Here is an 18,098-nt window from a genome sequence, read left to right as displayed (position 1 = left end):
GGGTTGAATACTCCTGTCGATTTCTTGCTGTGTGGTTCCCTGAGCCACTTCAGGTGGGCACCCTGCCAGGCACAAAGGCAGTCATGAACTTGAGGCCAACCAACATTCCATATGGGTGCCGGTTCGAGTCCTGGCTGCTCTACTTTCTGTCCAGATGGAGTAGGCCAGGCTGCCCCTGGGGAGGCTGCCCGAGAGGATGGCCTGACTCCTGGTGTTGCTTCTGCCACTGCCGTGAGCCACGACTCTAGCAGACCTTCATCCTAAGCCCATTTTCTTGCCTAAACTGAGTTTCCTGATGTGGTTCCCTGTGTAATCTGACATGTGTCTGTCCAGTGTCAGCGATGCAGAGCCGAGGGAGGGGTGTGAGGCCACTCCTTGACTCTTCCTCCGGGCTCCTACATCCCAGACTTGCACAGCAAAGGTTCAATGCCCTCTCCCCAGGGCACTGCTGTAATGATTGCATCATGGCCCTGTGGGAGGGCGTTCCCGACTGGAAGCAGCTAGGACCAGGCCCACAGACTGGCGAGGGAAGGGTCCTGAGCCAGCCTGTCAGGGCCCTGACTGCAGGGCAGCGCAGGACAGGAGCTGATGGCGAGTGGTGACTGGTCATTGCTGACCAGCAAGAGGAGCCTATGTTCCTTGTTGAGGTTTCAGAACGGGCCGGGATCCCATATGGTTGCCAGTTCTAATCCCGGCAGCCCCACTTCCCATCCAGCTCCCTGCCTGTGGTCTGGGAAAGCAGTTTAGGATGGCCCAACCAACGCCTTGGGATCCTGCACCTGCACCTGGGAGACCTAGAGGAAGTTCCTGGCTCCTGCCTTCAGACTGGCATAGCACTGGCCGTTGTGGTCACCTGGGGAATGAATCATGGGACGGAAGATCTTCCTCTCTGTCTCTCCTCCTCCTCTCTATATATCTGACTTCGCAATAAAAAAAAAAATAAATATTAAAAAAAATTTCTTTGGGTCCAGTGCGGTGGCCTAGTGGTCCCCTCCTATCTTGTAGACACAGGAGGAAAAAAAATAGAAAAGGGACAGAAATTTGTGTCCTGTGCATCTTCTTCCAAGCCTGACACACCCCACCCCCACTGGGAGGCCCACATGGGTGTGCATCCCTCCCAACCATGGAGACAATATTAAAAATAAAAAGATGTATATATTTGCTTATTTGAGACGCAGGATGATGGGGCCAGGGCATGAGTGTGTGCGCACACAGAGAAATTTATTAGCTAACTTCCTCCCCACACATCCACCACAGGCAAGGCTGGGCCAGGCCAACACCCGAAGTCAGGGACTCTCTCCCTGTGTCTCATGCGGGTGGCAGGACCCGAGTGCTTGAGCCAGCGCCTGGTGCCCCCTGGTGCCCCCGGTGCCTGGGCAGGATGTTGGATTGGGAGCAGGGGCAAGAATCAATTCACATATTCTTGCAGGCATCGCACATGGCAGCTTAACCCAGGGCACCACAATGCCCAGTCCTCTTTCCTGCTGCTCTGGGGGCTGCAGACACCACAGTGAGGGCATCCTGGTCCTCTAGGAGCCTGAGCCCAGTGAGGACAGAGCACAGGGCATCGTCCAGGGGCTCGGGCCATGGATCGACAGGCCTAATCCTCCACTTTGTAGTGCCAGCATCCCATCCTGGTGCCAATTCACGTCATGGTTGCCTCATTTCTTATCCAGCTCTCTGCTGTGGCCTAGGAGGGCAGCAGAGGATGGCCCAAGTCCTTGGGCCCCTGCACCTATCTGGGAGACCTGGAAGAAGCTCCTGGCTTTTGAGTGGCTAGGCTCCGGCCGTTGTGGCTGCTTGGGGAGTTAATTAGCAGGTGGAAGATCTTTCTGTGTCTTTCCTTCTTTCTGTAGATCTGCTTTTCCAATAAAAAGCCACCACTTGTGGTTTAGAGTGGTTTGCATTTAGAACATGCGGTGCAGGGGCTGGTGTCAGGGCCAGCGGCTAGCCTGCTGGTGGGACACTTGAATCAGTTCTTCATCTCTGCTGGGGGAAGTTACAGATGGAGAAATGAGAGGACAGAACGGACAAGGGGCAGCACATGCCACTTGGTGGCATCATTTTTCTTCTCTGGAAAACAAGGAGAATCAGAGTATGGTCTGGGGCAGGGACAAAGGTTTAGACAAGCCACCCAAGGTGGGGCATGTCTAAGGGCTGATGCCATTGCTAGAAAGCGACCCCAGCTCAGTGGAGGATTTGTGGATTTGGTGTTGCCGACTCAGAGGGGCAGGTGACAAGAACGACTGGAGGGAGCCAGAGTTTGTGATACCATGAGTGGAGCTGCAGTTGGCGAGGCTGGCATCCCATCCCGGTGTGCCCGTGAGAGTCCCAGCGGTTCAGGTTCTGATCCTGCTTCCTGCTCACACACCTGGGAAAGCTGCAGATCATGGCCCGGCCAGTGCGGCCCTACCACCCGTGTGGGAGACCCTGATGGAATTCCTGGCTCTTGGCTTCTGCTTGCTGCGGCCCTGGCCACTGCAGCCACTTGAATCTTCTCCCTCTAACTGGCTTTCGAGGAAGTCCTAACAAACAGTCAGGGACTGGAGACCCATCAGCACCCAACAGCGGGAAGAGGGTGCCTCCTGTACAAGCCACACTGAGGGTGCCACCTGTGCCTTAGGCCACACTAGTAAAGCAGCCGGGGCAGCCAGAAGTTAAGAGTTCAGGGGCAACGCCGGGTATAAATGGAGCTCTTTCCAAAGCCCTGTGCACTCTTGCTGGGAGTCCTCAAGAGTGCCCGTAACCTCTGTGACCTGCAGGTTGCATTGCTCTCCAAGCCAAAGGATGAGTGTGCGAGAGCAGCGTGAGCACGGAAGCAGCGTGTCAGGGCCTGGTCCTCGGCCAGTGGCGGCCGTTGTTTATAGCAACAGCAGAAGCTTGGTGGCAAGTAGGGAGCGAGTGGGCCACCATGGTGAGACCAAGGCAAGCAGGGACAGAGGGTGCAGGCGGGGGAAAGCGGGGTACCTACAGAGCTCCCGAGGGAACCTTGGGGTCCTTCTGCAGTGGGGACTTCTGGGGAAAGGGGCTCATCTCACGTCCATCTCCTCCCCCCTACTAACAAAACAGGCCTCATGTTACACTATCTGGGCCTCAGGGTGCACCTGCTGTGATGTAAGAGTTTGATTAAGGGACTCCACTGTCCTTCTGGCCCTTGAGGCTCTGCCCTTGCCCAGGCTGGGTGGAGGGGGACTTCCCTGGAGTCATCTAGGTTCTGTCCTGCCTGCCCCTCCATTCCAGTCCCATGGTGCGTCTCTGCCTAGGAAGTGGTATGTGCAACACTTTCTCAGTAGGCACGACAACGGTGGGCCAGCACTGGTGGAGCTGCCACTGGTTACCCTAGCATCCCACTGCGGAGTCGCAGCCGTTCTGCTTCTGAGCTGGCTCCCTGCGAATGCGCCTGGGAAGGAAGCAGGCGACGGCCCCAGCGCTTGGGTCTGACACCCACGTGGCAGACCCAGATGGAGCTCCGGGCTGCACCGGCTTTGTCCTGCAGAGCCTTGGCGGCCATCTGGGGAGTGGCCGAGCAGATGCAAGATGTTTCTGTGATCCTTTCAAATACAAATGAATAAATTCAGGTGGAAGAAGTTGTGCCACGTTGGGAGGGGTTGCTCTGCTGAGGTGCTGGAAGCCAAAGCTGAAGTCTGGCTGGGCTCGGAGGTTGTTCAAGCCTTCCTCTGGCTCTGGGAGCCACAGGACAGCCCCCCCCATCCCCGCCCTACAGCGACCCAGGGGACTGCAGCGAAAATAGCGGCCCACGGAGAAGGCTGTCGCAGCGTCCAGGGGTGCAGGAGAGTGCGTGCAGCCAGAGGTGGCCCGACCCCTGCCTCGGAGGGCCTGGGAAAGGTGCAGAAGCCCTCCTGGACCCTCCACACTGACCAGGGACCAGGGGCAGGCGTCGCTTTCTAGCAGCAAGTGGCCGCCCTTCGAGCCCAGCGTACCTACCCAAGGGAGGCGTTCCAGCCTCAAGGAAGGGTGACCACAGCTAAGAAGGGCAAGCCGCTCCCGCAGAAACCCGGGCCGCGTCGGCCCTCCTCCGGGCGTCGCGCGTCTCCCGGGCGACCAGGCCACGCGTCCCGGAAGTGGGCGGAGCTGGCGGCGGGGCGCGGCATCTCTGTGACGCCGAGGGCTGGGCCTAAATGGCGACAGCCGAGCGGCGCAGGGGGGGGTTTGAACTGGCCAATGGGCGAGCTGCCGACCGGGTGTCGGAAGAGGAGGCGGAAGCGGGGAGGAGCCGCCGCCGGAGCCGGACTGCATCCGCCGCGGCGTCTCCATGGCACGACCCTGGCCTCCGACTTCAACGACTTCATAAGGAGGCGTTTCTGGGCGCAGCCGTGTCGCTCCTGGTGAGAGGCCGCCGGCAGGCGGGACGCCGTCCCCGGCCCCCCGGGGCGCGCCGTGCGGCCGTGCGCACCCGCACCCGGGCCCTCGGGGTCAGAATGTGGCCCCCGCCCCGCCCCCCGGCGCGGGCTGCTCCTCTTCCTCCCGTAACGGGCGGCCGGGCCACCTCCCTCTCCGGGCCACCGGCAGGGCCTCTCTATGGGCAGGAACTGGTGCCCTCCTGCCCGCTGGTGGGTGGCCGCCCCTTCTCCCCACCGGCGGAGGCTGGCTCTTCGTCCCCTTGCCAGCCGGCGGGCATCGCCAGGTCCTCCTTTCCTCTCGCTGCCTTCGGGTCACGGGCGCAGCTGGCCTGGGCCCTCCTGCCCGTCCGTCCGACCCGCCTCCCCTTGAGTGGTTATGGGTACCCCACTCGCGGCCAAGCCCTCGCTGGTACCCCGACCCCGGGGACCGCCACTCCTCCCTCTTCCAGACGCGATGGGTGCACCTGTTGTACCGGGAACGCCCCCTCTCCTAGGAGACAGTTGCCCCGGCCCCACTCCGAACATCCTTCAGCTCCCTGCGCGGGTTCCGGGCCCTTTGGGGCCCATTTGGGGCCTAGCGATTCTCACACACCTGCCCTCCGCGCACCCCAGCCAGCACCTCAGGTTTTTCCCCGTGTTAGCTGTCTCCCAGCCCCCTAGCCCTTGCCTCCTTCATCAGGTGGGGCCCGGGTCCGGCGCCCAGGGGAGCTCCGGTTGCGCCCCCTTCTCCCGGCCACCCTGCAGGTCGCTCAGCCTGTCCTATCTCCTCCCCCTCCTTCCCCTCCCCGCTTTGGCAGGACAGTTGCTGTGCGACTTGGACAGTAGAGGAGCGCCTCCCAAGTTCTCGTCCACCTGCCACCCCCAAAGCTTCCACCCTCCTCTCAGAGAGCACGTTTGATGCCGGGCCCCTGAGATCTCATTGACAAGCCCCGGCTGGTCCCCCCTGAGCAGAGCCTGCTGACCCAATTGCCCACGGTTGCGGCTTTGATGCCTAGCCATGTCTGCCTCATCCTCGGGCGGCTCCCCCAGGTACTGCCAGCGTGTGTGGGGACGCCTCCGCTGTAGGGCAGGGGAAGGCAGCCAGCCGGGGGTGTCCAACCTGCTCTTTGGGTCAGCACCCCTGTGATGTTTCCTGCAGGTCTGGACCAAAACATTGAAAAAAATAATAATAATAAAAAGCTGAAAAGCCCAAGCATTTTTTAAAAGGGAAGGAGAAAAGATCCCGGCTTTGCCTCCCTCCTCCCTCTCCCCTAGCCCCACCCATGGGTGTCCTGGCCCTGGTGGCACCCGGCTCCCTCTGGTTGTCCTTGCGCAGTCAGCTACAAAGGCAGGCAGGTGTACTTAAGTGATGTGGCTGCAGCCATGAGCAAGGTGTTGATGAACCCCAGGCAGCCTAGGGGGTGGTCCCAGAGTGATTGGCTTCACATGAGTGTAAGTGTTGACAGGGACGGGTTAAAGCACAATTTGTTTTTTCTAAAATCAAGTGTGCTATGCTTACAGCAAAATATATACTAAAGGGCCCCAAGTATTTTTACATTGCCTCTTCCTTTTGGACTGTGTTTCTCAAATCCTCTTGGGGAGGAGAAGGAAATGTTTGGGGGAGACCATGTGGTGGATCGTGTGACTGGTGGTTCCCAGGCCTTTCCCGCCCTGGGACTGACTGTCAGGTGTCCGGTCCTGCTGGGAGATTTTGGGGTGGTGAAGCCCATGCCATGGGCTGTATCTGTGTCTGCAAGGTTAATTAGAGGTGGCTTTGAAAAGGAAAGCCTGTGAGGTCCTTGGCTGCTTGGAAGCTAACGGGGAGGACAGGGAGCGTCCGCAGGAGGCAGGTGCTTGTCCATCTTACATGTTAGGGTCACAGCGACTCTGTCACAGGTTCAGGTTTGTCGCTCACCGGTCGCTTCTGCCTCTGTGCCAAGTTTACGCTCTAAGCTCCTGCAGTGCCCCCCTCCCCTCCCAGGCTGTGCCTCCCATGAGGCCTGCTTGCTGTCACCAGCAGACAGGATGACAGCGAAGCTTTTCTGAACCAAAGGTCACAATACATGTGATGCGACAGCATGTTGAAAGGCTGGTGGCGCTGGGGGCCTTCACCTGCTCTCCATCTTGCTGCTGGGCCCGCCATGCATGTCTGTTGCTCATCTGTAGAGAGGCAAGGAACTCCAGACTGGGTCTGGCCCTGAATATGTTAGCCACTGCTTGTGGAGGGAGGTCTCGGAAGATCTAAGAAGCTACGTGGGGGCTGGGGCTGTGGCACAGCATGTTAAGCTGCCACCTGCACCATCGGCATCCCCTTTGAGTACCAGTTCTAGTCCCAGTTTCCTGCACTCCTGATCCAGCTCCCTGCTGATGCACCCCAGAAAGCAGCAGAAGATGACCTGAGAGCTTGGGCTGCTGCACTCAGGGACTTTGTCCTGGCCCCTCCCCAACCCTGTGGCTATTTGGGGAGTTTTCTCTGTAACACTGTTTTCCAAATAAGCACATCTTTAAAGGAAGCTGGGGAGCCCGGAAGTGTTCTGCTTGTAACCTGACTTTTGTGCCCGGATGCAGGTTTCCATCGTGCGGGAAGAACGGAGTAACAAGTCTCACGCAGAAAAAGGTCTTGCGAACACCTTGTGGTGCACCCAGTGTCACCGTGACGGTAGGTGGCGTGGCCCTGGGCCCTGCCTGCAGCACTGCGCACCCTTCCTGGGAGCCGCTAGAGCTGCTAGAGCCTGGGCACCCGCTGCGTGCTGCTGTTTGTGTCACTAGAGCCTGGGCACCCGCTGCGTGCTGCTGTTTGTGCCTCTGTCTTGCTGATTTCTGACTTTTTTGTGCTGTTGGTAAGGCTGCTGAGGATGTGGGAAGGTTGTCTAAACCTTATCCTTGTAGGGAAATCCCTCAAATCTTTATTTTTAAAAATTTTCTTATGTTTTTTTAAGGATTGAAAAAAAAAGAATCCATTTATTTTCTGGAAAGGCAGAGTTGAAAGAGAGAGGGAGAGAGGTCTTCCATCCACTGGTTCACTCCCCAAATGGCCACAATGGGTGGAACTGTCCTGGTTGGAAGCCAGGAGCCAGGAACCTCTCCTTGGTCTCCCAGATGTGTGTGAGGGCCCACGCACTTGGATCATCTGCTGCTGCTTTTCTGGGCGCATTAATGGAAGGCTGGCTCAGAAGGGGAACAGCTGGGTCTCAGATTTGCACTGGCCATAGCACATCAGTGGCCTCAAAGGTTTTTTGTTTGTTTGTTTTTTAATTTATATGAAGAAGTTAGAGAGGCATCTTTGATGTCCTAGTTCACGCCCCAGGTAGCTGCATTGCCAGGGCTAGACCAGTGTGAAACCAGGAGCTTCATTCAGCGCTCCCATGTGGGTGCCGGGGCCAAGCACTTGGGCGATCTGCTGCTGCTGCCTTCCCCGGGAGCTAGACTGGAAGAAGAACAAGCAGGACCTGAACAGGAGTGCCAACAGGGCGCCTGGCACGATGGTCCAGAGGCTGGATCCTCGACTTGCACATTCTAGGATCCCATATGGGCGCTGGTTTGTATCTCTGCTGTTTCACTTCCCGTCCAGCTCCCTGCTTGTGGCCTGGGAAAGCAGTGGAGGACGACCCAAAGCCTTGGGACCCTGCACCCATGTGGGAGACCTGGAAGAAGCTCCTGGTTCCTGGCTTCGGATCAGCTCAGCTCCACCCATTGCGACCATTTGGGCAGTGAACCAGTGGGTGGAAGTTCCTTCTGTCTCTTCTCCATCTGTAAATCTGACTTTCCAAAAAAAAATGAGTACGCACATGGGATGCTGGCATCGCAGGAGGCAACTTCACTTGCTCTGCCACACACTGGTCCCAATTCCCCAGATCTTCAGATAGATTAAAAAAAAAAGGATTTTTTAAAAGAGTGCGGGAATGCCCAGTGCGATGGCCTAGTGGCTAAATCCTTGCCTTGTATGCTTTGGGATCCCGTTTGGGCGCTGGTTTACATCCCGGTTTGTATCCTGGCTGCTCCACTTTCTGTCCAGCTCCCTGCATGCAGGCTGGGGAAGCAGCAGAGGATAACCCAAAGCCTTGGGACCCTGTCCCTGTATGGGAGACCTGGAAGAAGTCCCTGGCTTCGGATTGGCATAGCTCAAGCTGTTGCGACCACTTGGGCAGTGGCCCAGCGGATGGAAGATCTTTCTGTCTCTCCTTCTCTCTGTAATTCTGCTTTTCCAATAAAAATAAAATAAATCTTAAAAAAAAAAAAGAATGTAGGGAGGGAATAGGTGCTGGGTGAGGGGTGTGAGTCGCTGGGCTCTGCCCTGCTCCTGTTTCCTTGGGGATAGTCAACCTCCTCCTCCACCTTGGCGTTTCCTACAGCTTTCTGTTTCCACAGATTTTTTTTTTTATTCTGTCTGTGCTAACCACGTGGTATGTTTCCCATCCCATCCCATCTTGCATGCCTGGTGAGAGTTCCTGTGCAAGATTCCCCCTTCCTTCCAGCTGTGCTTCGCCAGTCCAAGGAATAGCCGTGCCCTGCAGCAGGCTTGGAGGGAGATGCAGCACAGAGCACTGGCGTCCTGGCCGTGGGCTCCTGGTGAGCCCCTGAGCAGCTGGTGTCCTGGCCCTGGGCTCTCGGCCACTACCCTGGGCCTCCCAGTGCCCCCTGGCGGTCTTGAGCTGACATATCTGCAGGAGCCTGCTGCAAGACACTCACCTTGGCCCCTGCCCGCATGCCGGTAGTTGGTAGCTGTCCTGCTCGCTTGGCTAGACAGACAATGGTACCCCAAAAGGCCATGAGCACTGTTGTATCCCCCGTTCAATCTCTTTCATGTCCTCCTCCACCCACCAGAAGTGAACCATGAAGGACCGCTCTTCAACTCCCCCCTTACATGTTCACGTGGATGAGAACACCCCTGTCCATGTCCACATAAAAAAGCTCCCGAAACCGTCAGCGACCACCAGCCAGGTAGGAGCATGCCAGTGGGCCAGGCCACGGCTGTGGATGAGGGCGATGCCTCCTGGTGCTGCCAGCATCCCCCTGGAAGGTCTGGGTGACAGATAACACTCTCCTTGGAGGTCAGTTGCCTGGTGAGAAGAAGGTAGGCAGGCTGTCATGCAGGCGTGGCAGCCAGAGCTGTGGCCAGAAGCGGGCTCCCCGTGGCGCCAGAGGTGGAGGCTGGCCGCCAGAGTGACACGGTGGCCTGCCAGATGGATGTGGAGGTGACACTGAGTTTGTTCCTTTCTACAGAAATCTCATAAGCGCGGAATGAAAGGGGACACGGTGAATGTGCGGCGGAGTGTCCGGGTGAAAACCAAGGTACCTTGGATGCCCCCTGGCAAGTCATCCGCCCGGCATGTGGGATGCAAGTGGGAGGTAGGCTCACTCCTGTTCAGGCTTCCCTTCTCGGACTGGGCAGGTTCTAGCAGGGCCTGAGATGCGGTAGGATTCAGGGTCAGCCGTAGCCATCAGAGACCTCCCTGAGGGTCGGTCCACTCTGCCTGGCTGAGTTAGTGTGTAGAATCTTGTGCTTTCCCAGCACACCCCTGTGGTAGGTAGGTCCAGCTGTCCCACTGTAGGTATGAAGTGGCTTGCCTGGAGTCCCCCACCTAGCGTGCAGCCCACACGGAGCTGGGGTGCAGGAGCGATTCATTAAAGAGGCTGTGTTCTTGGCTACTTGTGTGTCTCCAAATAAGTGTTAATAGCACCTGAAATACACATGTCTAATGAAGCATCGCTCCCTTCAAGGTACTTCCTGAAACAGACCACACGTGTTTCCCCCAGAGACCATGAAAATCTCCTTGGGAACAGTTTCCTGGGGAATAGTTGCCTCATGTTAGTGGCTAAGACAACTGCCACTTTCCCCCTTCCTTTATTGGAGAGTCAGATTTATAGAGAGGACAAACAGAAAGATCTCCCACTCACTGGTTCACGCTTCAAATGCCACAATGGCAGGAGCTAAGCTGACCTGAATCAGTAGCCAGGAGCCTCCTCCAGGTCGCCCCAGTGGATGCAGAACCCCAAAGCTTTGGGTCATCCTTTGCTGCTTTCTCAGGCTGTAAGCAGGGAGCTGGATAGAAGTGTGGAGGAGCTGGGACCTGCACTGCCATCCAAGTGGGATGCGGGTGCTTGCAGGTAGAAGGTTAGCCAGTTGAGCATTGTGCCGGCCCCAACTGGCTTTTTTTTAAGTTGCTTCTTCTCATGTGGTGCTTGTGTGTCTCTCCAGCTATCACTGTTCCACCTGTGTATCCATCTGTCCGTGCAGTAGGTGAGGCAGCACTCGTTTATTGAGCATTGTACCGGGCACTGCTGGGTGCTGAGGTCCCCGCTGTGTAGCAGCACATGTGCCTTCCGTCTAGTTGGTGGCAGTGCACCAACCCTAAGACAAAGCTGTTCCTGGAGTGAGGGAAGGGCTCGGGAGAGTGTGCCGTGATGATAACCTAGCTTGAGGATTGTCTTTCGTAGAATTTGTTAAATAAAGGTGGTTGGGCCTGACACGGTGACTTACCGGCTAGGATCCTCACCTTGAGCGTGCTGAGGTCCCATATGGGTGCGTTTTCTAGTCCTGGTGGCCCTGCTTCCCATCCAGCTTCCTGCTGGTGGCCTGGGAGAGCAGTCGAGGACGGCCCAAAGCCTTGGGACCTTGCACCCACGTGGGAGACCTGGAAGAGGTTCCTGGCTCCTGGCTCTGGATCGGCACGGCACCGGCCATTATGGTCACTTGGGGAGTGAATCATCGGACAGAAGATCTTCCTCTTTGTCTCTCCTCCTCTCTGTGTGTCTGACTTTGCAGTAAAAATAAATCTTAAAAAAAAGAATAAAAGTGGTTATTCTGAAGTTTTGTTTTTTTTTTTTTAAGATTTATTTATTTTTATTGGAAGGACAGATTTACAGAGATCAGAAGAGACAGAGAGGATGATCTTCTGTCTCTGGTTCATTTCCCAGATGGCCAGTGCTGAGTTGATCCGAAACCAGGAGCCAGGAGTTTCTTCTGGCTCTTCCACATGGGTGCGGGTCAAGGCTGTGGGTTGTCCCCTACTGCTTTCCCAGGCCACATGCAGGGAGCTGGATGGGAAGTGGCATGGCTGGGCCAGGAACTAGTGCCCATATGGGATGCTGGTGCTTAGAGGTGAAGGATTAGCCAGCTGAGCCAACTCGTTGGCCCCTGTTATTCTGAAGTATACAGTCACGCCTCATGGTTTTGACTTGCTGATTTATCAGTGTCTCCTTATGAGAAATTCTCAGCGGTGACTGCGGTGTTCTCTGAGCGGCACGAGCGTGCGTAGGAGGGCTTAGGCTGAGTTGCCGTCTTACATTTTTATTTTTACTGTGCACATGAGCAAAAATATGTATTTTAGAAATAAACTGTGGGATACGATTTTTACTAAATGGAAGAAATTTTAAGATTACAAATGTTGGGCCCGGCGTCGTGGCCTAGCGCCTTAAATCCTCGCCTTGAACACGCTGGGACCCCATATGGGTGCCGGTTCTAATCCCGGCAGCCCCACTTCCCATCCAGGTCTCTGCTTGTGGCCTGGGAAAGCAGTCGAGGACAGCCCAAAGCCTTGGGAGCCTGCACCCGTGTGGGAGACCTGGAGGAAGTTCCTGGCTCCTGGCTTCAGATCAGCACAGCACCAGCCGTTGAGGTCACTTGCGGAGTGACTCATCGGATGAAGATCTTCCTCTCTATCTCTCCTCCTCTCTATATATCTGACTTCGTAATAAAAATAAATAAATCTTTAAAAGAAAAGATTACAAATGTATTAACCAGTGTATGAAATATCAATAAAGCTGTGTAGACTTTTTTTTTTCAAGATTATTTATTTGAAAGAGAGAGGGAGAGACAGAGGGGGCTCTTCCATCTGCTGGTTCACTCCGCAGCTGATGCTGGGCCAGACTGCAGCCAGGAACCTGCAACACTCAGTCTTCCACACGGGCGGCAGGGCCCCAGGCTCTTGAGCCATGCTCGGACACCTTCCTAGGACGTTAAAAGGGATTGGGTTGGAAGTAGGGCAGCTGGGAATGGAACTGGTTCCCATGTGAGATGCCAGCTTTGTAGACTGTGGCTTCACCCACTGAGCGGCAACACCAGTGCCTTGGTAGACAATCTTGACAGGACCGTGAGACTGAGCTGCTTGGGGCGGTGTGGTGGCACTGTCCACATGCTGCTTCTGTAGTCTTGCATTTGGGAATTCATCCTTAAAGTCACAAAAGAGTACAGGAGTCTGTCACAAGTGTGATCCAGAAAAACTGGAAGTGTCTACATGGCTGTGAGGTTGTGTTGCTGAAGTTATGCATTCCTGCAGTGGGATGCAGCCTTCCACACTGAGGTGGATTTTTGTGTGTGATTAAGCATGAAGATGTGTGACAGGGAGAGTTTGACCTTATTTGTACGTGAAGTGGGCATCAGTGTTGTCTGTGTATGTATGCATTGTGTTCATCTGTGCATGATATACATTTATTTTTACAGATTTATTGGTTTTTTGAAAGGCAGAGTTACAGCGGGAGGGAGGCAGAGGTCTTTCACTTGCTGGTGTTCTCCTCAAATGTCCCTTGGCCAGGACTGGGCCAGGCTGAAGCCAGGAGCCAGGAACTCCGTCTGGATTTTCCATGGGTGGCAGGAGTCCAAGCACTTGGGCCAATCTTCCACTGCCTCCAAGCAGATGAACAGGGAGCTGGATCAGAGTGGAGCAGCTGGGACTCAAGGCAGCATTCATGGGGGATGATGCTGGTATAGCAGACAGGGGCTTTATCTGCTGCAGCACAGTGCTGTCCACATGCGTAACGTTGTTGGAAAAGACTTATTATTTTTATTAAAAAGGCACATAAACAGAGAAGAAGATACAGAGAGGAAGATCTTCTATCCGCTGATTCACTCCCTAAAGTGACCACAGTGGCTGCAGCTTAGCCAATCTGAAGCCAGGAGCCAGGGGCCTCTTCTGGGTCTCCAGTGCAGGTGCAGGGTCCCAAGGCTTTGGGCTATCCTCTACTGCTTTCCCAGGCCACAAGCAGGGAGCTGGATGGGCAATGGAACAGCCTGAACAGGAACCAGCACCCATATGGGATCCTGACCAATGCAGGGTGAGGATTTAGCCACTAGGCTGTTGCGTCAGTCCCCACATGCATAAGATTTTTTGGAGGGACAATGTATCAGAAGTAGTTAGCAGTGATTAATTCTGGATATGGGAGGCATTAATGTATTATTTATTTATTTTTTGAAAGAGAGAAATTTCCCTTTTGTTTATTCGCTCCTCAAATGTTCATCAATAGCCCAAAAAGGCCTGGTTAAAGCCAGGAACCAGGGGTGCATGCATTGAGCCCTTGCCACCAACTTCTAGGGTGTGTCTTAGTAGGTAACTGGAACTGGACTGGGTGGGGTGGGACTGAACTCTGACACTGATGTAGGGTGGCTTCCTGGTTTTTTTTGTTGTTGTTAATATTTATTTTTATTTTTTGGGCCCGGTGCAGTGGCCTAGTGGCTGAAGTCCTCACCCTGAACGCACTGGGATCCCAGATGGGCGCTGGTTCTAATTCCGGCAGCAGCTCCACTTCCCATCCAGCTCCCTGCTTGTGGCCTGGGAAAACAGTCAAGGATGGCCCAAAGCCTTGGAACCCTGCACCCACATGAGAGACCTGGAGGAGGCTGCTGGCTCCTGGCTTCGGGATCGGCACAGCACCAGCCATTGTGGTTACTTGGGGAGTGAATCAGTGAACGGAAGATCTTCCTCACTGTCTCTCCTCCTCTGTATATCTGACTTTGCAATAAAAATAGATAAATCTTAAAAAAAAAAAGATTTATTTTTATTTTCATTGGAAAGGCAGATTTCCAGAGAGGACAGAGGGAAACATCTTGCATCCTCTGGTTCACTCTCCAAGTGACTGCAATGGCCAGAGCTGAGTGGCTCAGAGTCTAGGAGCCAGGATTTTCTTCTGGGTCTTCCACATGCGTGCAGGAACCCAAAGACTTGGAGCGTCCTGGACTGCTTTCCCAGGCCATTAGAAGTGACCTGGATGGGAAGTGGGGCTGTGGGGATTAGAACTGGTGCCCATATGGGATCCCAGACTGTAGCCACTAAGCTACCACGCTGGGTCCCCTCCAGTACTTTCTTAGGCACGTTAGCAGGGAGCTAGATTGGCAGTGGAGCAAGCAGGACTTGCACCAGTGCCCATATAGCATGGCCGCATCTCAGGCAGGGGGTGAACATGCGCCCCATGTTGCACATTTCTAATGTGTGATCCAGGGATGCGTATTTGCTGCGTCCTTTGTCCTAGAGCACTTTCTTATCACAAGTTTAGCTGTGTCCCTGCCTCACATTTATGTCTTGTTTCATGCTGGATGCTTGTAGTTGGTCCTCAGGGATGGAGCCCACAGGGATGGAGAACAGAGCCCTTGCTTGATTGTTCCTGCAAGTGCTGTTCTCCAGAGGCAGTGACGCTTTCCAGGGCTGGGAGCACAGCTTCTCCTTCCTATTGGGCTCTGGGAACTGAAGGTTGGCGCCCCCTGCTGAGGAGCAGCGAGTAAGGTGCAAATTAGCAGTCACCATTACTTCTCTTCAGTGTCCAAAACAAAATGGAAAAGGAAGCCTTGGCCTCTAGATTATATTAGTTTTTTTTTTGTAATTAAAAGAATATTTATTTATTGATTTGAAAAGCCAATAAATGTATTTCTATGCACTGGTTCCCTCTTCAGAGGCAGCAGGTGGATGCTGGGCAGGTCAGAGCCAGGAGCCTGGCACTCCATCCTACTCTCTGACATCACCCAGCACTTCCCGGGGTCGTCAGGGAGAGCTGTGAGGGCAGGGGAGCCCGCTCAGTCAGGCGCAATGCTGACATGGCATGTGGGTGTCCCACGTGTCAGCTTAGCTTACTACACCACAGCACTCTCATCCCCCAGGTTGTATCTTTCTTATTTATTTACTTACTTTGATTAGAAAGGCTGATTTTCACAGTGAAGGAGAGACAGAAAGGTCTCTCATCTGCTGGTTCACTTCCCAAATGGCCACAGTGGTTGGAACTGGGCTGATCTGAAGCCAGGAGATGGAAGCCTTTGCCAGGTGTCCCACGTGGGTGTAGAGGCCCAAGGATTTGGACCATCCTTTGCTGCTTTCCCAGGCCATTGAAAGGGAACTGAAGCCGAAGTGAGCAGCCAAGACAAAAATCAGTGCCAATATGGGGGGCTAGCACCGTGGCGTGAGATGTGCTGCACCACCAAGACGATCCCTAAAAGACTTTCAGCCCATTATTTATGTTTTATTTATTCATTTCTTAAATTGGAAATGAAGATACACAGAGAGAAGGAGATACAGAGAGAAAGATCTCCTGTCCACTGATTCACTCCCCAGGTGGCCACAATGGCCAGAGATGAGCCAATCTGAAGCCAGGAGCCATGGGCTTCTTCTGGGGCTACCACACAGTGCAGGGTCCCAAGGCTTTGGGCCATCCTTGACTGTCTTCCCAGGCCACAGGCAGGGAGCTGGAAGGAAAGTGGAGTAGCCGGCACTCAGACTGTCCATATGGGACCCCAGTGGTTGCAGGGTGAGGAGTTAGCCCTTAGTGGGACTGAACTCCCGCACAGATGTAGGATGGCTTCCATTTTTTTTTTTCAAAGATTTATTTATGTATTTTTTTGGAAAGGCAGATATACAGAGAGGAGGAGAGACAGAGAGGAAGGTCTTTGTCCGATGATTCACTCCCTAAGTGACCGCAACAGCTAGAGCTGAGCCGATCCAAAGCCAGGAGCCAGGAACTTTCTCCAGGTCTCCCATGCGGGTGCAGGGTCCCAAAGCTTTGGGCTGTCCTCGACTGCTTTCCCAGACCACAAGCAGGGAGCTGGATGGGAAGTGGGGCTGCCGGGATTAGAACCGGCGCCTATATGGGATCTCGGGGCGTTCAAGGTGAGGACTTTAGCCGCCAGGCCACTGCACCGGGCCCATCAGACCATTTTTTAAAAAAACATTTATTTGGGGCTTGGCGGCGTGGCCTGGTGGCTAAGGTCCTCGCCTTGATCCCATGTGGCCGCTGGTTCTAGTCCCGGCAGCTCCACTTTCTCTCTGTCTCTCCTCCTCTCAGTATATCTGACTTTGTAATAAAAAGAAAATAAACCTAAAAAAAATAAAAAATAAAAAAACATTTATTTTTTATTGGAAAGTTAGATTTACATAAAGAAGGAGAGACAGAAAAATCTTCCATCTGCTAGTTTACTTCCCATGTGACCGCAACGGCTATAGCTGAGCCGATCTGAAGCCAGGAGCCAGGAACTTCTTCCAGGTCTCCCACGCAGGTGCAGGTCCCAAGGCTTTGGGCCATCCTTGACTGCTTTCCCAGGCCATAGGCAGGGAGTTGGATGGGAAGTGGGGCCCCCCAGATAGGAAGCAGCACACATATGGCATCCTGGTGCGTGCGAGGCGAGGAGTGTAGCTATGAGGCCACCTGCCAGGCTTCCGAGCCTATTATATTGTACATCATATGTATTTCTAATAATGTTTGTTATTTTTCTATGTAACCAAAATGCTAATTAGTCCTAACAATTTTTTTTTCTTTAAGGAAGAGAGTTACAGAGACAGAGGTCTTCTATTTATTTGTTCATTCCTTAATGGTCCCAAAAGGCCAGGGCTGGGCCAGGCCAGAGCCAGGATCCCAGGATTCCATGCAGGTTTTCCCACCGGGTGCCTTGGGCCCAAGGACTGTGGCAGTCTTTCACTTACCCAGGCATTTGCAGGGTGCTGGTTCCAGAGCGGAGCTGCTGGGGCTTGAAGTGGCACTCAGGTGGCACTGCCAGGACACTGGTTCCAGAGTTTCTTAATGTCTTACAGTATCTGACTGATTTTTACATATTTTATTTATCCCTAAAATATTGATCTACTCTGATGTATTCATTTTTATTGTAAAAAAAAAAAGGGGGTTTTTATTTGAGAGGTAGACGTACGGAGAGGAGAGACAGAGAGAGAGAGAGATCTTCCGTCTGCTGATTCACTGCCCACCAAATGGCCATAATGGTCAGAGCTGAGTCGATTGGAAGCCAGGAGTCAGGAGCCTTCTTGGTCTTCCATGTGGGTGCAAATATGCTAGAGTTTGCCATCTTCTGCTTTCCCAGGCAGATTACCAGGGAGCTAGATAGAAGGTGGAACAGCTAGGATGTGAACTGGCACCCACATGGGATGCTGGCACTGCACATTCAGACTTAGGTAACAACACCGCAGCTCTGCACATCACCCCCCGTGTCCACGTTTAGGCTTATGTATTTGAAAGGCAGAGTTAGAAGGATATATGGAGAAAGAGATCTTCCATTAGCCATTTTACTCCCAAGTGGCTGCAGTAGTGGGGACTGGGGCCAGGCTGGAGCCAAGATCCTAGAACTCCAGCTGGGTCTGTTATGGTGTGACAGTCTGGGCCATCGTTTTGCTGCTTTCCCAGGCACATTAGCAGGGAGTTGGATGAAAAGTGGAGCAGCAAGGGCTGGAACAGTGCTCATATGGAACGTTAGCGTTATAGACGTTGGCTTAGCCTCTTGTGTCCCAACACTAGCCCCAGCATTCATATTCATTTAGGACACTTAAGTAAAATTTGTCTCTTATTGGAAAGTCAAGATTTACAGAGAGAAGGAGTTACAGAGAGAAAGATGTTCTGTTTGCTGGCTTACTACCTAAGTGGCCCTAATGGCCGGAACTAAGCTATTCCAGAGCCAAAAGCCAGGAGCAGGGAGCTGGATGGGAGGTTGGAGTGGCTGGGATAAGAACTGGTATCCATATGGGATTCCGGCACACATTGGGATTCCATATGGGAGTT

The 18,098-nt window shown here is 54.0% G+C and overlaps 1 protein-coding gene across 16 annotated transcripts in view; it reads left to right on the top strand.

Moving 5' to 3' along the window:
• Positions 1-4,096: 4,096 nt before the first annotated feature.
• Positions 4,097-18,098, top strand: part of ODF2 (outer dense fiber of sperm tails 2) — a 33,971-nt gene continuing 19,969 nt past the window's right edge. For 2 of the 16 annotated variants that reach the window (XM_058672365.1, XM_058672362.1), the window contains exons 1-4: positions 4,417-4,571; positions 5,159-5,390; positions 6,909-6,999; positions 9,564-9,689. In XM_058672365.1, the coding sequence (XP_058528348.1) occupies positions 5,359-5,390; positions 6,909-6,999; positions 9,564-9,689 (249 nt within the window). In that variant the 5' untranslated portion in view covers positions 4,417-4,571; positions 5,159-5,358. Of the gene's footprint in view, positions 4,347-4,416; positions 4,572-5,158; positions 5,391-6,908; positions 7,000-9,158; positions 9,282-9,563; positions 9,690-18,098 lie in introns of those variants that run through there. The other 14 variants (XM_012929329.3, XM_012929333.2, XM_012929330.3 and 11 more) reach the window with 14 other exon arrangements.

Source organism: Ochotona princeps, chromosome 14, assembly GCF_030435755.1.
Source record: "Ochotona princeps isolate mOchPri1 chromosome 14, mOchPri1.hap1, whole genome shotgun sequence".
Classification (NCBI taxonomy): Eukaryota; Metazoa; Chordata; class Mammalia; order Lagomorpha; family Ochotonidae; genus Ochotona; species Ochotona princeps.
The sequence above is the reverse complement of the archived record's forward strand: the minus strand, read 5'-3'. Positions and strand labels throughout refer to the sequence as shown.